Source organism: Dunckerocampus dactyliophorus, chromosome 20 (genome assembly GCF_027744805.1).
Source record: "Dunckerocampus dactyliophorus isolate RoL2022-P2 chromosome 20, RoL_Ddac_1.1, whole genome shotgun sequence".
In the NCBI taxonomy this organism is placed as follows: Eukaryota; Metazoa; Chordata; class Actinopteri; order Syngnathiformes; family Syngnathidae; genus Dunckerocampus; species Dunckerocampus dactyliophorus.
In genome coordinates, this window is record NC_072838.1 from 10,325,720 (window position 1) to 10,347,590 (window position 21,871).

At 41.0% G+C, this 21,871-nt stretch overlaps 1 protein-coding gene across 4 annotated transcripts in view; it reads left to right on the forward strand.

Annotated features, from left to right (window-relative positions):
• tmem170b (transmembrane protein 170B) overlaps positions 1–21,345 on the forward strand; it is a 55,328-nt gene extending 33,983 nt beyond the window's left edge. The window contains exons 4-7 of one of the 4 annotated variants that reach the window (XR_008567149.1): positions 12,729–12,899; positions 14,047–16,945; positions 20,882–20,969; positions 21,099–21,345. Coding sequence is in view for 2 of the 4 variants with exons in the window: in XM_054763444.1 (XP_054619419.1) it covers positions 7,666–7,756; positions 12,729–12,899; positions 14,047–14,177 (393 nt within the window). In the remaining 2 variants the exon portion in view is untranslated. Of the gene's footprint in view, positions 1–7,051; positions 7,757–12,728; positions 12,900–14,046; positions 18,351–20,881; positions 20,970–21,098 lie in introns of those variants that run through there. The other 3 variants (XR_008567148.1, XM_054763444.1, XM_054763443.1) reach the window with 3 other exon arrangements.
• The last annotated feature ends 526 nt before the right edge of the window (positions 21,346–21,871 follow it).

A 21,871-nucleotide genomic window follows, 5' to 3' on the forward strand; every position in this document is an offset into this window, starting at 1 on the left:
ATAATTTTTTAAAATTAATTATTACACTTATAATTTTTATTTTTTAATTCTTTAAAATTATTGTATTGTTTTTTTTTTCATTATTTTACCAAAATCTAAAGCTCATCTATCGAGCTGTGCATACTGTGTACAGCTATAAAATCACAAATAAAATGAAATAAAATATATTTTTTATCAGATCAATGTTAACAACTCAGACAAGCCCCTATTTATAAATACAATAAAATAAAATAAAATAAAATAAAAGGGATGACTTCATTTTCATCAAACATCATTACACCATCCAACATGGCACTGATCCATGTCTAGTTCACAATCAGACTAATCCAAAGAATATCAAGCATATATTGCATTTTAGACAATTTCCCCTTCATATTGTTTCCATACCATTGATTAAAAACAATAATTATCATATTAGCAATATAAACCCTAATTTATACAATGAAGTTCTATGGTCCACTATTCATACACGAAAGTGAACATTAGCAGAGTGTATTTGAGAACACATTAGCATATCAAAGTGTTATTGTAATTCCTGTGAAGTAAAATTATCATCAAATAAAGTTTTTTGAAAAGGAAAAATGAAACCCATTGCTCCAGTAGTACTTGTTGTGAACTAACCAACACAGCATATCTATGCCCTGAGGTGCCGTTTCCTTTAAAAGCGACTACGTCCACCCACGGCAAGAACATGAAGAAACTTGTCCTCTTTGTAGGGACTCACCACTGAATATTTCTAGCCAGAAGTGAAAAAGGAAAAAAAAAAAAGTTCCATTGCCTTCAAGCAATACGTATCTCAGTGTGGGCTTCCCACTCTTCAACATCAGCAGTCAGTCAATATGTTTTTTTGATGTAACCTTTCAAAGAGTCAAGACACATGTAATCACATAAAGACCGCAGTACGTTACGTACTTTTTATTACTTCTGACAAGTGTAAAAGCACAATGTTGCTGAATTGTTCCGTTTGGTTGGTTGCTAACAAACACAAATATGACACTTTCTCTATTGTTGGAGGATTTTTTGATTGAATTTCCTCTGCGATCTCCTCCCCATTCCGAGCCAATAATAATGTGACCATCACAGTGTTTTCTCTTTGTCTGTCCCCTCTTAAACCTGTCCCTGGTGTCTTTATAATACTAGACATACAAATGGACGGCTGAAAGGTACACACAATTTGAAGATACTTTTGTTTCCATTTGTGTCAGCAGTCCAATCTTGGCTAGTTGTTTGTGTTGTGGTGTTTGCGCAAAAGAAACTGGAATAAAAACACTGTAAAGACTGAAATAAGAAGCAATGTTTGCCAATTAGGATGAATAATAGCCCAGATCTGAGGGCTTGGGGTGTTGTGTCAGGTTCCAGATGGATTTGTTAGTTGTGGTCGAGCCTGTGACGTGAACCCACTTTTATATCAAAGCAGCGAGAGATCAAAACCTTTTGTTCTGCTGATATGAACGTGCACCACTTCAAACAGGTTTGTGGTTCATGCTCGGATTGTGAACACCTGCTTTGAGGCAGCCAGCACAGGTGAGGCCCAGTAAACTTTTCAACACTTCTCATCAAGGGACAGTCTTGTCTTCCCACGAAGGGGAATCCCAGTGAGAAAGTGAGCCTTGACAAAGAAAGTGTATTTGTAAAGGTATTTAGAGAAAACGGTTTCATTATTAATTCCTTCCAAAAGGTCCGTTAGGTACAAAATGTGCAAAAACTGAAAACTAAATAAAGTCATCCGTTCCAGACACCCAATCTTATTAACAAAAATACATTTTATAGAAAATAATTATATTTTTTCATGGAAAAAACAATGCAAAACAATTATAAATGACGAATGGGTGGAGCTTATTGTTGATGCGGATGTCCTGTACATTCTAGCGTGATTGAGTGTACAAAAACAGTTTTTAGCAAAACATTTTTATGATGAATTCATTCAGCTTCACAACTAAAATGATAAAATGGCACACCACAGAGGAACACAATTTATTTCTGTTCAGTTTCTGTGGCCACTTGTTGCGTTTGAGATTCGTGTAGTCCATTCTTAAAGAAAAAGTGGCAGAGGCCAGTTACAAAAAAAAAAAAGGCTATGCTGCCTCACACAGCAGCGAAAGGACAAGGAGAGCTGACAGGAACACAGTAACGATATGTAGATGTCGCTTTCGCACTGCCTAACCTCCTCCACTTCATCCCCGACCCGGAGATGGCACTCCACCCTTTTCCGGGACAGAAACCATGGACTCAGTGAGAGTTGAAGATCACGGCCCGGTGAAGCCAGCAGGACCACATCATCTGCAAAAAGCAGAGACCCAGTCCTGCAGCTGCCAAACCAGATCCCCTCAACTCCGTGATTGCGCCTAGAAATTCAGTCCATAAAAGTAATGAACAGAATTGGTGACAAAGGGCATTCCTGGTGGAATCCAACCCTCACTGGAAATGAGTCCGACTCATTGCTGGCAATGTGGCCCAAGCTCTGACACCGCTCATACAGAGAGCGAACCGCCTGAGTTAGGTGGTCCGGTAACCCATACTCCAAGAGTACTCCCCACAAGATTCCTCGAGGAACACAGTTGAATGCCTTCTCCAAGTCCGCAAGACACATGTGGACCTGTTGGGCAAACCCCCATGCACTCTCAAGGACGGCCTGCCCAAAGTGTAGAGTTGGTCCACAGTTCCACGACCGGGAGGAAAACCACGCTGTTCCTCCTGGATCGGAGATTCAACTATCCGGTGGATCCTCCTCTCCAGGACCCCTGAATAGACCTTACCGGTGTGGTCCCACGATACACGACACACCCTCCGGTCCCCCTATTAAAAAGGGCGACCACCACCCTGGTCTGCCAATCCAGAGGCACTGCCCACCCGTTGTCTATACAATTGTTGTTAACATAACAGTTGTTCTGCCTGTGCAATGTCAGCCAGACTGATTTTAATATCAGAGGTTTCAATTACAGTAAAGTTTGAACCTCTGCCTGCCTACGTGCGTTTGTGTGTATTTTATGGGCGGCCCATGCATACCACACTTGTTTAGCAAATGTTTGTGTTTCCACATTCTGAATGATAGACCAAATAGAGATAAAAAGACAACGTTTGTCTTTGTCTGAGAGTCAAGTGCTTGCACCTTGAGTCACCGCCGCTCAGCCGGATGGTTCTAGTTATTGAAGTGCTCTTGACTGTGACAAGGATGTCAGCCAGATGAGGGAGGGGGCCTTCTTCATTGGTGACTCACCTGGGTCAAGGCCATCCGCCTGGGGGGGGGGGGTGAAGGACAGACAAAAACTTGCTGTGAGACTGATTGGCAGAAGAAGTAACACAGGAGGTGCTGAGTAGGTTCAAGGGGAGACGTCTCACCTTACAGATTCAGTTACAGCGAGGTAAAGAACAGCACAATAGGTTCAATATAAGAACCCACAGATGAAAAATAAAACATTGCATGTCTGCACACAACCTTGAGCTGCACAATGCCAACATGGTTCTGTCCAATATATGATGACATCTCAGGTTGCTCCCAAAATCCCCGCTGGAGGAAAAAAATGCATTAACTCTTATAGAACACAGAATTAACAGATGACCTCACACATTAAATGCAGAATATGTGACAACGTCTTAGATAACGTACAATGTACAACGTACAATGTAAGTTATAATGTACAAGCATTTGTCAGTTCTTTTGATGTCATAGCCATGGATGCTGCAGAACACCACTAATTCCATGCAATTGTAAAGAAAAGTGGGAGAATACTGCCACCTAATGGCTAATCAGAGCAACAGCCCCAATACATGCAAACAAGCAATACTACTGGGATTTAGTTTCTAAAAAGAGAGACAGTTTACATGACATCTACCTTTGCCTGTTCAGCAACCATCACTGATTAGATTTCTGGTTTGACGTTTATTTTGTTGAATTAATTCAGCATTTGATGAGCTAATACCTTGTTTTGCACCAGCAGAAAGACATCGCCTGGAGGATATTGTCAGAGCTAAATAATACAAGACACACACACACACACACACACACACATTTGCTTCTGTAGACTCAACTTTCAGCATTTATAGAGCGAGGCAGTTTATTCACAAAGAGGGTGAATCCTTTGGGAGTGTCAAAGCACTCTTTCATCCCACCTCAGTCATGACCATTCATGCGTCTGCTGCTTTATCTGCCCCCCCCCCCCCCCAACACCACACACACACACACTTGACTCCTCCTCTCTCACACTACTCCTTATTTCACCTTGTTCAGCCACGATAAAACCAATTGCAAACTGTGTGCAGCTGGTGGACTTATGGATCTGACAATAGCATTAAATTCTATAAATCGTAATTAGCCTAATAGTATGCTCTGTGGGGTTGCTTTGAACTGAGTCGTCAGCTTCTTGATCAAACAGGAAGCAATTTCTGGAGCTGAGACCTCAGGGATAAATACTGCAACCAAACTACAGTAGTTTATTTTGTATCTGAATGATATCTGTAAGGGCCGCACGGTGGCCTAGTGGTTAGCATGTTGGCCACACAGTCAGGAGATTGGGAAGATCTCTGTGTGGAGTTTGCATGTTCTCCCTGGTGACCAGTCCGGGGTGTACCCTGCCTCTCGCCCCAAGTCAGCTGGTATAGGCTCCAGCAGACCCCAGTGACGATAAGCGGCATAGTTTTCTCCTTGCAAAGGAAGTTGTTGTCTTTTTGAAGTGCGGTATACTTTGCACACCAACACTCCTCATGATCTCCTCAGCAATTCTTTGCTGGTCAAGAGTTTTGTTTTCATCCAGAGCCAGGCCTAATTCAACCGCTTTTTTGAGCATACTGGCAGTACTCATCGTGTATTTTATGTCACACAGTGAGGTCTTGATGGCTCCACAAAGTCTCTTTGAAAACTTTGAAATTTACGCTTGAATCTTTGACTTTAACACTGCTATTTGGGACATCCAACTGTTACATCACATCCTCAGTGGCGTTTTCTTTGTGATTAACAACAAAATGGGGTTTAGATTTTGCATCTTGAAGAGAATTCAAAATGTGAAGCTCTTTTTCTTCCACTTTGTCCGTGAATACAAACACAGCATTGGACACTTCAAAAAGAAAGGTAAACTGTGTAGGCGACTCACAGATAACTCCTCGCAAAATAGCAAATGCAACTGGCTCTGGGAATATGTCAAGATTTTGTCCTCCACAAGGTATTTTGCCCAAACCTGAAACTAGCAAAAGGTACGGAAGACACCAGTTGGCCGTACGGACAACGCACAAAGACGTACAAAGTATGTAAATTTGCCTTGAAACCTGAAAAAAACTAAGTTTCTGTCGAGTTTGTTTGACATGACAAAGAACCTCTGTCAGCGGCCAGTCTATGGCTCAAAAATCAGTAGATCACACGCACGCCCTCCGTGCATTTCTTGCAGTTTTTGCACGTAGACCGGCTACAGGAGCCCATACGACCGGCTGTGTCCGAGGCTTTAAGAGTAAAGATGGTATTCTTGAACATGTGAAAGGATCATCTTCTATGAAATGGACAGTGACAACTAACTCCAAACTGTAACTTGTTCAATTACTGGAATCAGTCTGCTCTATGTTTCTCAGCACATTTCCAGGTTTTTCACAGCTGTCAAAAATTGCATTACACCTTCAAAATGTTCATACTACTGCTGCCTGGAACACCTCTTTGAGCTAATGGGCAAATGCAATGTTCTCCTTTTGAAAATGCACAGTGGTCACAGATGGAACTCACCTAAATGCTCTTAGAAACATCATTTTGAAAGTAAGAAAGTACCTGTTGGGTTTTGTCCTTCAGTGTTCATTGTAGCCATGGTCGGATGGTCCTATGGGACCTGCCTTGTCCTTAAAAACCTTTTTCAGAAGGTTTAATATTGTTTCATACCCAAATTTATAATAAACAAAATGCTGGTTATGAATTGGTGGTTAATTTAAAAAATCAGGTTAGTTATCACCATCCCTAGAAGGTGAATGTAAAGAAAACAATTAAGAATGTATTTCTTATCATCAACACGTCGATAAAGGCTTACTTACCTTCCATATCAGCCAGCAGTACAGTACTCTGGGCTTGACTTTCTTCTGATGTTTCAAAGCAGCAAATGGGGACAGAAAGGATTTCTTAACATTCTTCTTATCTCACTCATAGGTTGTCACATACTGCAACTGTTTTCACTGACAAGCAACATGCAGAAAACACTGACTGTGACTGGCTACCAATACAGAGGTCCCTCGTTTATCGTGGTTAATTGGTTGATTGGTTACTAAGTGGTTAACTGGCCATGAGTGAATATTCCGTGAAGTAGGATTTGATGTAAGTACAATCGTCCCTCACTCCATCGCAGTTTGAACATCTCTCTCTATCACTCTATCGCGGTTTTAAAAAATGTAATTATATTAATGTAATTGCTAATACAATTATGTATTTAATGTCGTTTTACACAAATGTCTTGATCCAAAAGAGATTCATCTAGTCTGTCGCTTGGCAAAATGAATTACGTCAATTTTGTTGCAAACCAACCAAAAACAGAATGTATTCCTCTTGACATCACACAGGACAAATACGCTCTGGTGAACAAACATGTTGGGAAGAGTCGAGCTTCGACAGGAAACAAAGGTTGACATTTGCTTTGCAAACATTGCAGGCTTTAAAGCTTTGCTGCTACCTTTCTCTCCCCTTAAACAACCCCAGTAACAGTGTCAAGGACAATGAATGCACATGTATATTTAAATATGAGGCGAAAATGGCTGACTGTATATACCAAACATACATATAGTGAGTGAAAAGTAACTCCCTATTTTATAATACCTGTAAATGTTTTGTTTCTCTTCTGCTATGCAAATGATTTACTCTCTAGAACCACGGAGAGCTCCCCCCCAACTCACCTACGTCACGGACTACGCTGCTTCCATATCAACAAATGTTTTCCTTTTTCCCATTCAAAGAATTTAGCAGACAAAAACAACAAAAATAATAAAATAATGCACATGCCATACTTGTGAAATGGTTATTATATGGTATTTTTATGTCTTTTTTTAAGTACTCTTTTCTGATTGGCTGAATTCCGCATCAGGAGAGCTGGCGTCCGCCGGTGTTTACGCACGAGCGTCAGCACGTTGGTTTGAGGAATAGCGAAGTGCATTAAAGGCCAGCTAGGACAACTGTCAATTGTTAGATTAGCAAGTGTAACTAGAGCTCGGTGGTAGTTTTAATTAATAATATTTGCCATCGAAACGCAACATTACGAAAGCTATATCGCATGTCATCCTCCTTTTGTTTCCCATTCATAAAGCAGCTTTAATATGGGATATGTCTGCGTAACACGTCACGCGCTTAAAAAAGGGTGACTGTCTCTTTAAGAGTTATGTAGCTGGGCGAGTCAATGTAGGACGAGTCGACGGTGTGTGTGTGTATGTGTGTGTGTATGTGCGCCTGTCTGTGCTCCGGCTGCCATCCCCATCATGGCCTCCACACCGACACCACCACAACCGAGGATAAAGCGACCAGCCACCGGCCCTTCCCTTTCCGACGTGGAGACGGACACGAAGCCGAAGCAGAGGCACCGGTAGAGGCGAGCCGCGCCGGGGAGAGCCGCCTCGCAGCCCATATGTCACCCCGGTCTCCCCCACGCCTTCGTTTAAAGCCAAGTACGGCACTCAATAAAGGAGGGTGCGAACCCGGGCGGCGGCGCCAGAAACATGTCAACAAACCGAGATTATTCCGTTAATCTGTCGGTGCAGCAAGTGCTGAGCCTTTGGGTGCAAGGGACGGCGCTACAGCACTTCACAGGTATGTGTGCCGTTATTTGGCGTGCTTGAACGCTACTGTCATTCATAGTACAATAAAGCAGTGTAATGTACCATACATTACTACCACAGCCGAATGAATGACTGAAGTCAGTCAGTCGGCTACAATTCCAAATGCCGTTCCATGCGGCCAGTTTTTTTTTTGTGACTTTGGTGCACCGTTTTGTGAAGTAAATGATGTGTATCCCATATGTCTTGCTCACTATTAAGCCAACAATTAACAGGAGATAGGTGTAATGCAGCCAGAACGACTGCCTTAAAACAAACGTTTTTCTCAATGCAATTTTGAATGGTGAATCCGGGATGACTGCTTTGATGCTTTCATTGTGGTTCAATGAAAAGTATATTTACACACAAACGACAAACCACAGCAAAGTCATTAGCTGCTCCTAAATGGTTAGTAGCCTATCGCCATTGTAAAGTTTGAAACAATAAACACGAGCACATCTTTTCATAATACTTTGTCTCAAACATGCTTTAAGAAGTTACATTTTACACTTAACATTTCTGAAAAGGAGTAGGAAGAAGCAAAGTGTATTTAATCCCACCCCTTCCCCAGGCTTTAAAGGGACTGGATGGATGCAGTGGGTTCCTCAGCTGCCTAGAGGGTGCCAACTTTTTAACGTATTGCGAGGATTACTTTATATTCCGGCTCTTCCTGCGTTGTTTTTTTTTTGTCAGCTAATAATAGCAATTTGGCAAAGTTTACTAGCTATCATTGAATGTTTAGTCTGTCTTAACCACACAATGACTTCAACAATTGATGACAATTTTTATGCACTTTAATTGGTAATTGTGAAAAATGTGTGGGTTTTTTTTTACCATTATCGGTAACATATGCCAGCCAATGGTGGTGTTGTTATGTTTTTGGTTTGAAAAAAAATATAATTTGCAGCAAATTCCATACAGTCCCTTTATGTATGCAGGGAAATAGGATTTGTCTGTTTCATAAACAGCAGACTCCACATTACAGACGTGTAGTCCTATCTGATTGCAACACTGAAGCTGCTTCCATCCTGTGTTGAGAAATGTGTCACAGGCGAAAAAGAGGTAGCTGATGATGCTGAGTCAGCAGCATGTAAAAGCTGCGAGGAACTGGAAGCAGAGGTGCGGCACAGCATAAAGCGCTGTGTATGACGAGCAGGGCGCAGGAGACTCCGCCACCTGATACCCCTTTGCGCCATACCAACCCAACCAGGTGAAAAATGACCTACTGAGACATGAAATGGGGCCATGTTGAGAAATGACAGCAGCAATGCACTGCACTGCATCATACCAAGAAGTCGTTCTACATATGCTGAAACACATCACCAACCACCAGCCTTTGTTTATCCAGTATGTGCTAACAATACCTGGCACCGCAGGACACTGAATAAATCCACAAGTGCTCTTTTTAGACAATATTTTTACCTGTATTGGTAGTTATGATTCATCATAGATGAGTTGCCTCACAAAATATTGATTTACTTCTGGATGTGTGTATGTGGTAGCACTGGAATGTCAAGTTAAATAACATTTTTAGTGGTGAAAATATAGCAAAATCCTGAAACAATGTGGACTTTTCCAGGCACAGTCGTTGAGACTTGATTACTGACTCATTGAAAGGAAAACTGCAGTTTTTTTTAACTTTTGCCCATCATCCACAATCCATATGTGAGGCATGAACACATATGTCTTTTTCTTTTCTGTGCGTTTTAAAGATATAAAAACAGATAAAAGACGACAGCTCAGTAGTGCATGTAACGACCGCTATTAAAACACCTCAGAGTTTTTATAGTTTTATATACATGCTGTGACAATGTAGTAGCAGGTACATTCATGATAACATGTAATACTTAGAGTATTTTGTGTTTTTGGCCATTCTAAGCATTACCGGAGCCTCCTTGCTAAGCGCATTGATTTCACACAGCAATATAGAAACAAACGCCTACACCTAGCGTTAACTTTTCCAAACACAGCAGCGGCGGCGGCATCTCGAATATGTAGCCCTACCTTTTGGTAGTGTCGGAGGCATTGTGAGCGTAACGGGCGAGTCTGTAGTTGTTAGCCGGTGTGTTCTGGCTAAGTGTCAATACGCAGGTAATGTAGTTTAATTGGCGTAACGGTGTTAATAACATTGTCGCTGTAGCCTGTTAATATGCATTATATGTAAATGGAGCATTGTTGGTCCTTTTTGGAGACTTTTTCAGATGACTTTATAGGAGGACTAAGTATGTCCCGAGCATGCAGTAACGAGCTGGCTCTTTTTAATCTGTTTTTATATCTTTCAAAGGCACAGAAAAGAGAACGACATACTGTATGTGTTCATGTCTCACGTAAGGATTGTAGATGATGTCGCATGATCGTGGTATTAAAATAAGTGATCCATCAAAGGAACTACTTTCTGGGAATAGCCCCAGTCAGTGTGTATTGTAGTTTAGGTTTTCGTAGGATTTGATTTTTGACGAAAGTTACTGCCTGGAACATATCTCGGCTTTTGTACACTATCTTGTTCATTGGTTGGAAGAATGGATAGTGGTTCAAATTGGGACAATATAGACGGACTCCGGCCAGGGAATTCTCTATTCATTTTTATTATGTGTGGGTGGGTGGGTTATTTGCTCATAGAATACACACAAAATGATGAACACCTCAGTTTCTGACTCCTTTCTTCCTCCTCTTAGGCGTCAAGAACACTGCTTACAAGTGTTAGGCGAATACTGCAGGCTGTAGACAGTCTATGCTTTTTTTTTTTGTGAGGACGCCTGCAAAATAACCTACCATGGGGCCGAACAATGTTGCAAGTGCCAGAATTTTAATAAAGAAGATGAGAAACACTATTGAATTCATGAAAGAAGTTTGAATGTAGCATTGTAATGTAAAGGTTTCTAGTTCACACAGGTTGCAGGGAGATGTATTGTACGTAATGTGTAATGTGGATTGAAAGAAAATTACACTTTATAACGGTAGAGAGAGCCCTCAAGTTAACATTGATTTTTGTTCATGACTGCTGCTTTAACCTTGCAATAACATAAAAAAAAAATGTTATCCCTATTTTTGTGCTTAATGCTTTACTGACGACAAGCGATCCCTAAAGCTGCCGTGTGCCCTGTCGTGGCGGATTAGTGGAAAATAATGTCATGCTTTTACTGCATCTGACCTTTGCTGTCTGTCAGAACACTGTAGCTCCCCCTGTTAGTGGGGGTTATGCTCCAAGACGCTGCGCGAATGGCAGAAAAACGCGAATAATACATGCACTCATTGAAAAAAATGTAAAAATTGCTATTTTTGATACTCTAAACCCTGTAATATGCATGTCACAGTTATTAAACGAATTTTAAATTCCGTTCCGCACCCAAAAACAATTGCAGGCATACAGTATTTACAAAACATGCAGTTACACAGCATTACATCTTGTCACAGAGACTTCTGCTGGAAAATGTTGAGTGAATTGACTTGTGAGACAGCGCCCTCTGCTGGATTTATAGCTGTAGCACTCTTTTCCCCTGCATATCGCACCATCAAACGACAACATATATATGTATATTAACATTTTAAAGCAGAGAAAAGACATCTGTGGTAATGCGGGTGTGCAAATGAAGAACCACAAATGGGCCGGGATCGACAGATTTTGCTGCCATTTGTTTCTCAGTGGGTGTTTGGATCAAACTCCACCCATCCCTGTCTTTACTCAGAGGGGTTACTACTAGAGGTGGTTATGGTACTACTGCTCCTGTGGCTCTACTCGCCTCCGTATGGAGCTCGTGTACAGGTGTAAATCCAACCAGGCTGTATTGGACAACAGATGCTCCGCACGTGCAACCAGATCTAGCTGAAGCATCCTATTGGAGCATGCTGGAATGCCTCCCTGTACTTCCGGTGACCACTTCTGATTCCTTTTTGTCTCAGACATTGCATTCCTCCCTGGCTGAGTAGATGGCTTTAACAAGGCAGTGAACTAACAGTGTGCAACGCTCGGCCACACAGGACAAAGAGCTACTGTGCTTGCATGCCGGCACATCGCTCTCTGCCCCGGCCCGACAGCTAATTGCAGGATCAATAAATAGATGGAGGCGCTCATGCGACTTTAGAACAGTTCAAATGGTTGTGCACATAATCCTCCTTTTGGCCTTGAAACTTGAGGAAAGGCATCACTCCAATTGACCATTCTTAATTAAAAATAAAAAAAATGAATGCACTATATTACAATGCACTTAAATTTGTCTTGTCAAGTCACTAAAATGAGGACAAATGACAAACATTCTTTCTTTAATATTTGTACTATAATGACTACTGTTTAAAAAAAAGACCATTAAAATAAGAAGTAGTGACCTAAACTTTTTCACAGTATTGTGGGATTTCAAAACATTTACACAACTCATCATTGTCACATTTCCTGTTTATATTCTACCCTGAAAGAAAAATAGCCCTTGTACTTTTTTTGCTGATATGTAAGTAATGTAAGTATGTAAGTAATGTAAGTTTAAAAGTGATAGGGGTGTTGTTTCATGTCTTGAGGGCTCTAATGATGTTAAAACGCATATTTAGAAGGTCATAAACAAGTTTTCTATAGTTTTAAATATTCCATTTATAAATAAGGAATCCTTCACAGAAATTCACTTATCACGGTTGAGTCTGGAACCAATTAACTGTGATTAACGAGGGGTTCTCTGGGTTTAGCATGATCAGTCTGCATCAGTCCAACTAGTGACTGACCGTCACAAGTTTGCCTTCACATGTTGACATGCTCTTATTTGTTAATAACGAAAATCGGGAGGCTGGAATTGCTTTATTTTGTTACACTTGTGCATTTGAATGTAAAGAAGTTTGTTTTTGCATACACATTTGCTGGGTAGGGACTCTTGATCAAATCTGGAACCTTGGGAGCGGTTTGGTTGGATGCATTGCTCACCTCTGTATGCGTTTTTTGGCTTATCTCTAATGAGCTGGTTGTGTTTTGTTGACTTGTTTGTCAGAGATGTGGTACTGGGTGTTCCTGTGGTGTCTCTTCTCCTCGCTCTTCGTCCATGGGGTGGTGGGGCTGCTCATGTTTGTCATGCTGCAACGCCACAAGAGAGGTCGCCTCATCACGCTCGTGCTGGTCAGCGTGGGCTTCCTGGCCTCCCTCTCTGGAGGCGTCATCACCAGTAAGTCATACTTTTTGTTTTTTGTGTGCTTGTTCATTGTTTTTTGTATTTTTTTTTAGTCTTACATCAGCAGTGTTCAGCATCTGTTCAGCCTGAGGATGACAGCGAAGGGGATTTGCTGAATGTTTGCTCGCTTATGTCAGCCACAGGTGGAGCTGACGGCAGTGGCGGCTGCTTGTGAAAGATCTTTAGATTTAGGGATGATTGTTATTCCTTTTTTATACCAATCAAACTTGTACTAATCAAGTCATAAATTGGGCTTTCGATATGGACTGATGATGGGCAAATTCTTTTTTAAAAGTGCAGTTTTCCTTGAAGTCATAAATTGAAGACTAACTCGTTAGCTCGGCAGATTGCTACAGTATTGTTAAAGTGGCGGCCATCTCTTGTGTCACGTCAGAGATCCCGTAGCCTGCGATAATAGGTAGTGGGAGGAGCGACTGCATTGACTATACAGATGTACTCAAAATTATTCAGCCCATCTGTTTTGTTATTTGCAAAGGTCACAAAGTTGCAGTAGTTTGTGGTAAATGACAAAGACAAACAGGCTGCACATTGGCCTTGTGGTTAGCATGTTGACCTCAAAGTCTGGGTTCATATCTTTGTTGGAACATCTCTGTGTGGAGTTTACATGTTCTCCCCATACGTGAGTGGGTTTTCCCGGCTTCTCCGTCTCCGGCTTCCTCCCACATTCCAAAAACATGCATGTTAGGTTAATTGGCAACTCTAAATTGTCCATAGGTATGAATGTGAGTGTGAATGGTTGTTTGTCTATATGTGCCCTGTGATTGGCTGGCGACCAGTCTAGGGTGTACCCCGCCTGTCGCCCGAAGTCAGCTGGGATAGGCTCCAGCATGCTCCTGCGACCCTAATGAGGAAAAGCGGTACAGAAAATGGATGGATGGATGGATATGGCTATGCACATGTGCCACCTATGTTCAAAGTTCCATGGAAATTTGTGCTGTAGTTTTCTGTATTGCCCTGTGATTGGCTGGTGACCAGTCCAGGATATACCCTTCCTCTCACCCGAAGTCAGCTGGGATAGGCTCAAGCTCCCCCGTGACCCTAATGAGGGCGAGCGGTATAGAAAACATACTGTACAGTGGTTTCGTCCTGTGTATTTATTTATTTATTCATCCCCCTTTAGGCGCAGCAGTGGCAGGCGTGTACCGGGTGGCAGGGAAAGGCATGGCACCGCTGGAGGCTCTCATTCTTGGCGTGGGCCAGACCAGCCTCTCCGTCATCATATCCTTCTCACGCATCCTGGCAACTCTATGAAGCCACCAACCATTGAAGGACGCAGACTGGATGAACAGAGCCAGTTGGACTTAACTGCGCTCATATGGACCTTTGGGTGCAGGATGGAGACGCAGCCCCTTGGCCCTTCTCCTCCCAAGGCTCAGTATCTACGACTGCCACAATAACAGGAGCCCCTTCTTTGCAATTACGAAGGAACTCAATTCAGCGCAAGCAGCGCCAGGCAGACGCACCACCATCCTCAGCTTCTGGACTGAAAGCCATGTTGGGGTTGTTTTCCAGAGGTAACTTGGTGCCAACAGTCTTCTCTGGGATGTCCTACATGCCTTTGTGGACACTGACTCTTCGAGGTTTTCTGCTGCCCTTTACGGGAATGATTAATTGGAAGGGTTTTTTTAAGCAGAAACCTGATCACCTGATCTCTTTAAACTCCGCTTGAGAACAAATGTTGAGCGCTGATGACTGAAAAGTGTTTATACAGTATTCAAATTCTCCTGAGCATTCCAGCTTCACAGCTGCATTACCCAGTTCCAGCAAACAGGAATAGAGAGGTGTGAATGCAGCAAACATGGGAGAGAAAACAAGTATCAGTGCCATAACTTTTGTTTTTATGGGGAAGATGTAATGCCAGTTTGCCTCCCACAAAAGATTTTTTTTTTACAATACTAGTTTTACAACGTACGTTTCCTGAAAAACACATTAAGCCCTCTGTGATACAAAGTTTGCAGGCTTGATTCACATCCGACACATCAACAATAACGCGGTTCTTTGCTTAGTCACCTTTTTTAGTGTGTTTTAAGAGTCCTAATTAACATGTCAGTTCCTTGGTTTACGAACCAGTTTCGTTCCTATGACATTACTTTTAGTCTAAGTCAAAACTTCTCCCCCAATCGACATCAAAGTCACTCACTCGGTGCACAGAACCAATAAATCCAGAAATAAAATGATTAAATACAAACTTAAATGAAACAGAACAAACAACAAAGAAAAGAACATTCTTTACTCTTATCCCTGTGGTTGGCTTGCACACTGAAAGGGGTGTTGCAAAGGCGGGAGAGACGGGCTTATTGGGAGGAGGAAGTAGAAGAGGTATGAGATTCTGGTCTTCCAGCCAAAGCATTAGCAACGTTTCTATCTCAACATTGAGACCCCTACGCTGCTTAGTTGTCACTGTCCATTTCATAGTGACAGATCCTTTCACATGTTCAAGGATACCATCTTTATCCTTGATTGCTTAGAACCAACATGCGTCCGGGGTGGGTCACTTCCCTCTCCTTTCTGAGCATTTCATAATGTCTAATTTCACTTTTACTTTCCCTTTCTTTGACGCACCGCCATCAGAAGAGTCTGTTTTACTCTTGGGAGACATAATGAAGAGCAAAAAGTTAACTCAGCGACGTTGCCCTCCCTCAGCGTAGCGCAGGTGACTAGCTCTCGAGTGAGTCACACATTACGAACCCAAAGTGGTGTTTTGAAACGAAGGCCTTCTCCACACGGAAACATTCCTGGGATTTATTTTTTGGCGGGTTGCAAAAAATTGACACTCAAGAGTGTGTCGGATTAGTAAATAGTCGCATCCAGACGGGAACGGATCATTGGGTGAAAACGATCTAATACATAAGGCACACCTACGCTTGGTGCTGTAAGCAGACACAGATGGAATCACATGACACACCAAACTAAAGAAGAAGAAAGAACGCATGCACGTAAGTTTGTCGTCTTTAGCTCAGCCGTCTTACGTAGACTTACAACGAAGTGGAATTACTTCTGCGAGTCATTTTGGAGTATAAAACAACTAAAAGTCAGGAGAAGTCGACTGGCATGAGTCATGCCAGTCCAGGTATTCCGATTTTATGTTGGCCTGTCGTTGTCACTTCTGGTCACGTGAACACGTCAACAACAGGGCGGTGACGGGACGGTGACTTCATCCTTCCCATAAAGTAGCAATTTGCTTGTCTGCACGGAAAGATCCGATTTTGATTTTGATTTTGATCTGATTTTCCCACTCACAAAAAATACCAAGACGCCGTTTCCGGATGAGAGGCTGAAACAATAAAATACTTTGCCTTTTTTGGCCCGAGGACGTTTCTGTGTGGACAACCCTGAAGTTTTGAATTCAAAGCTTTTATTTATAACATGCCAGCAAAACACAGCAGTTGAGAACAGATGAGCACGGCTCGCCCTTACTTCTGCCTTCCTCACCACACCCCCTCCACATGCGCAAGGCATCATTTGCCCCGTTTCATAGCTGTCTCAAGCAATGCCTGATTTTAACAGAGTGTTAAAATAATCTCAGATTTTGAGAATAAAATGGAAATTCACGAGAATAAATTCGTATATTTATGAGAATAACTCGCAACTTGATGTTACCGGCGTTGCCTGAGACAGCTATGAAAAGTGGGGCCTTATGTGACCTTTGGCCTTGGTCAAAGGTAATATTACGACTTTTTTTATCTCGTAAATTTACGACTTTATTCTCATAATTTTCTTTTTTTAATGCTGATACTCAGTGTCGTAACCACGAAATGTTGTAAACGGAGGACCTCCTGTATTTTGGGTGCAATAACATGCCTGAATTTCTAAAGATTCAGAATCCCATTAATTTCTGCTGCTCTCACAAATGGCACAAATCTGAACAAGCTAGCGGGTCATATTCCACACTCCAAACCAGTAGGGGTCAGCGTGGTATTACGACACATAAGAAATATACTAACTTCTTTAGCATTAGCGTCCTTAGCTGTGCTAGTACTGACTGCTTGCTTCTTGATGAACAAAGTGGTCTTTTCAAGGTAAGATGAACCACTGTTAGCTTGTTTAGGTGCTCACAATTGACCCTTTAATTAACATTGCATTTTGCACTGAATTGAACCTGCCTTGATTTACACAAAAATGAGTGATTCCTGCTGTTTTGGTTTGAAAGAAACTGCTACACTGGTTGAAATATGTGCCTGTTTTACTTGGTTACTTAAAAACAGGAACATTTACTTAAAATTGTATTTAAATGCTCACTGTATAGCCCAAAATTTCTACAAATTTAACTCCATATGGCACCCAACTCAAGGAGGAAGGAGACACCAAAGTATGACTCATATATTAGCTTTATTTGTGTTGTCTAACTCTATTGATCACATTTTAGAATGACTTGCTGCTCCCAGCTTGGTTGTAAATGTAATGAATGTGTCTTGGAGAATCAGTATTTATGTCTTGAGACGTTGGGAAAGGTAAATACATTGTATTTCGAGGAGTTATGTAACTGACATGGCTCCCCTTCACTACCAGTTCACTCCGCAAGAGGGCGGCATTGCACTGTTACTAAAAGACAGCGTTGGCGTGACTGGATGGACAGTTTTTCTTTAACCCTTGTTGGTCATCATAATAGACAAATTCACCCAAAACCCCCTTTTAGTCCACTGAATATTGTACGTACTGTCCGTTTGAATGTTTTTGCTCTTTTTCAGGGACCAAACATGAGTTGGTAGTGATGACTCACCTGCCGCCATAGCACTGAATTGTCTTTTCATGTGATTGCTACCAATAACAGTATTCATTTATTTGCTTCACATTTTTGAAATGGTGCCCTAAAACCTCAAACCTGGCTGTGGACCTTATTGTTAGAGGCTCACACTGAGTTACATAAGGTGTTTGTTTTTGCGGCAGTACTGTAAGCCGCTGCTTCTATCCTGACCTGCAGCTTCAAATGGTGTCACATCAGATAGTGTTATAATACACACACACACACGCATTCACACTGTGCCATGAGCAGTTACGAGTTGCTGTGAAGTAGTGTGCTTGTGTGTTTACTGGAAGATCTAAGGAGACACCCAGCAACTATTAATCCCCTCCAGACATTACGATACCATTGCGATGCTGTGCGATGCCCATGCAGCTTTATTATTCAAAGCCTCGCTCTTGTCATCCAAATGCCACATTAGCCCCTCCCATCGAGACACATAGCCCTGTTCACGTGCCGTTTGTGTGTGCGGTGCAACTCCTAACGTGTGATTGGACTATGGACAATCTTAAAGAGAGACAGTGTTGTCCCAGACCCAAAGTGGCACTTGTCGATAATGTACAATGTTTTTTTGTTGTTTTTTTTTAAATTTTGTACCAGCCAAACAACTGATATTTATAACAATGACCTATTTATGTACAAATGCTTCTCCTGTAAATATTCAACTGTCAGTTGAAATAAAAATCTTTTTAGTATAAACACTGTGGAGTGTTAGAACATGTATATCAGGGATGCGCACTCACACGTTTTCAGCCAGCAAGCTCCTTTTAAATGGAACAAGTCCCAAAGCTCCGCCTCCTACTATAAACATGGAAGATATATTTATAAATGTATCATATATTTATAAATACGAGCATTTATGTACATTGTACATGTATATCAGGGGTGCATACACTTTTTCAGCATGCAAGTTACAAGTCAACATGAATGTAAGGGGAGGGCGGAATTGACCTATTTACTGGTCACTTCCTGGTGGTGTAATGGTACAGCTGCTGCTTTTTACAGCAAGCATTTTTTTAAAAATCCTGTTAATTTGCACAATAAAATAATTTATTGGACAATTTTGTGGCGGGGCTCTAACTCAGCTTTACAGGTAATCAAAGTAGTTGATAATATTCAGTAATTCACAGTTCAATATGGCTATAAAAATAATTACACATAACTCCTCAATAGTTGTGTACCTGAGTAGCTACGTAGCGTTCATTAGACACAAAGTTCATGTATTACGTCCAGTAATACAATTACAGCAATGCAAGAAATGGAAATGATGATGCAAAAGACAATGCATATTAAAAAGGTTTCAGCAATGGGCACATTTTTCAATTAATCATGAAATAATAGCTTAACAGGCGGACGTTGAGGCGTAGAATAAACGTTTCTATAGCTGAGTTCAGGACACGAAGCAAGGACATCAAACAATTCACTTTTTTCTCTAGCAGACATGGAAAAAACAGCTGTAATTTTATGGGAGTAAAGTTTAAAATATTAAAAGAAGGAAGTTGTATTTTAACGAGGAAAAAAAGTTACAATATTCAGCGAATAAACTTGTAATAGTTTAAGGAAAAATAATTTTAGGAGCATCGAAAAATACAAATTAGGTTATTTTTTTTTAAAGTGGTAATATGAAAAACAAAACAAAATAAAGTTGTCATTTTTGTAAAATTAGGTATAAAAAGTTATAATATTTGGGGAATAAAGTCAAAAGATTATGACAAAGTCATTTTATGAGAAGAAAATATGCAAAGATTATTTAAAAAGAAAGTTCAAATATTTGGAAAATAAAAACAAAAACAAAAATGGGGAAAAAGATCTAAGTTGACACAATTTTTTTTATTTTTTACATACAGTATATCACAAAGCTGAGATGCTGTTTTTTGGTTGAACTTCTTAGCAAATCTACATGTTGCTTTGTAAAATATCAAAGAGGCTATTCATCCTTTCATTTCCAGCATGCGGCCCTCAAGTGGAAAAGGTTCGGCCACCCTTGAACTAGGTTCCAACTCTATAAGTGCCCAAAATACAAAGGTAACCCTGTAGCGGTGCACTTAAGCAGCGTAGTCCATACAACTAAAAATAATCACAGAGTAAGTATAAATGACAACATGAATTTATGTGCCTGTGCTTCTCAAGAGTCAGCTTCAACCCAAAAATCTTCAAGACTACCCGCCCCCTTGGCACCATTCCCCTACACTTGTGCGACCCCGCACCCTTCAAGGCAGCCATTTTTAGACAAAGTGAAAAGTTGTGCTTTGTCTTCATTGGGCGAGAGGAAGTAGTCTGTTTGCATATGGTGGCATGATACCCAGAAAAAGCCTCCAGTATACGTGGTCAGCATCATTGTAATGACAGCGACGTGCAGCCTCGCCCTCCCCTCCTTAAACATGTTGATTGCACCCGATTGTTTCGTGTGGCATTTTGTTTGACATTCTGTTGCTATTCCAGTTTCTTAGGCAGGATGTGCACTTATTTATTTTTTGAGGTTATTCATACCCTCATCAAAGTGATGACTTTGGGAAGTGGTGAATATTTGAATGAATGGAATGGAATTTAATCAGATTTGATGCGACAAAACCCGAGTGTTGTTATCAGTATTTTTGTTGGTCTGGGCCCCTGATTTACACTCCCCGCAATACGCGCGTATACAAGTAGTAGTTTTGTAACAAGCAAGTCTGAATATAAATGAAAAGGAGTCAGTGCAGGGCTGAGTAATGTGATGCCACAAGGCTTGACCCTAAGGTGTAATGGTACAGGTGCTGCCTTTTAAGGCAGAAGGCACAAACTTAATCCCAGCCTCGGGATTTTTTAATCCAGTTAATTTGTTCTTTTGCCTAAAAACTAATTTATTGAGTAATTTGTTTCCCATGTATTTGTTACTCCATAACATGCATCTAACTAAATTCAAGTTCAAGTCAAATGATATGTTCAAGTAATTTGGGAATCCTTGCATTTGGGTGTCGGTGCATCAAACAGTAATAAACTACAACAACAACTCCATCATACTGATATTTTTCTCCTCTCATGTCGTTAAAGATGACCAAAAATATTCTTTCCATTTTCCAGTGTCTGAAATAATTGGCTGTATGAAAGATTGTAAACGTGCACACAGCCCCATAGAGGGATTTTCCATGTTTTCATATACCAGAGAATGAAGTCACACTCCATCTGTTTGTGTTGTAATCTGAGCTCTTCTCCTGTTTTGTTTCCCCCCCCCCAGGCCACGGATCATGCAAACTCCTCAGTGGTGAGATGGCACTCTCCGGCTAATTGAAACTGTTGGTAAGATTATGTTCAAACTAAAACAAGTAAGCACGCTTATGCTGTATGCAATCTATATTTTTAGTAAGAAAGCGATACATGCAGTGGTGTGAAAAAGTGTTTGCCCCCTTCTTGATTTCTTTTTTTTCCCCATTTTTGTCACACGGATTTCCCAGCAAACCACAGTGAGAACCAACTCCGCATTCCAGAAAAAGAACATCACACCGACAGTAAAATATGGCATAGAGTGGCCTTTTATTGTGGGCAGTCTAAGGCCCACCTGTGCACTAATCATGGTGTCTAATCAGCATCTTGATATGGCACACCTGTGAGGTGGGATGGATTATCTCAGCAAAGGAGAAGTGCTCACTATCACAGATTTAGACAGGTTTGTGAATATATTTGAGAGAAATGGTGTTATTGTGTATGTGGAAAAAGTTTTAGATTTTTGAGTTCATTTCATAAAAAAATGGGAGCAAAAACAAAAGTGTTGCGTTTATATTTTTGTAGAGGGTATATATACAGTATATATATTGGTTTGTGGGTATTAGTGCTTTCAAACCATCACAATTATTAATCAGATTAATCAAAGGGTTGCTGTGGATTGTGAATTAATCACGATTAAATATAATTCATGTTTATCTGTGGTAATAGTGTTTCATTTTGCATGAGCAAAGAGATGCATAAAAGAACTGGGGTGACGTGTTAGCCAAAGTGCTAGCAAAAGACCAGACTATTCTATGCTTCCATGTGATATTTTAAACTGGAAGTGCATCATCAGTGAAAAGGAAACTCCTTCCTGCAAAGTGTGCATAACACTTTATGGTGGGCGACTGTTTGCGTCATGTTATTTTATTTTTTGGGGGCAACTTTCCGTGTCTTTCCATGTCGAGCACAAAGACATTACAATACCATAAATAATTTCAAGTCAAAAAGTAGTTTAAAATGG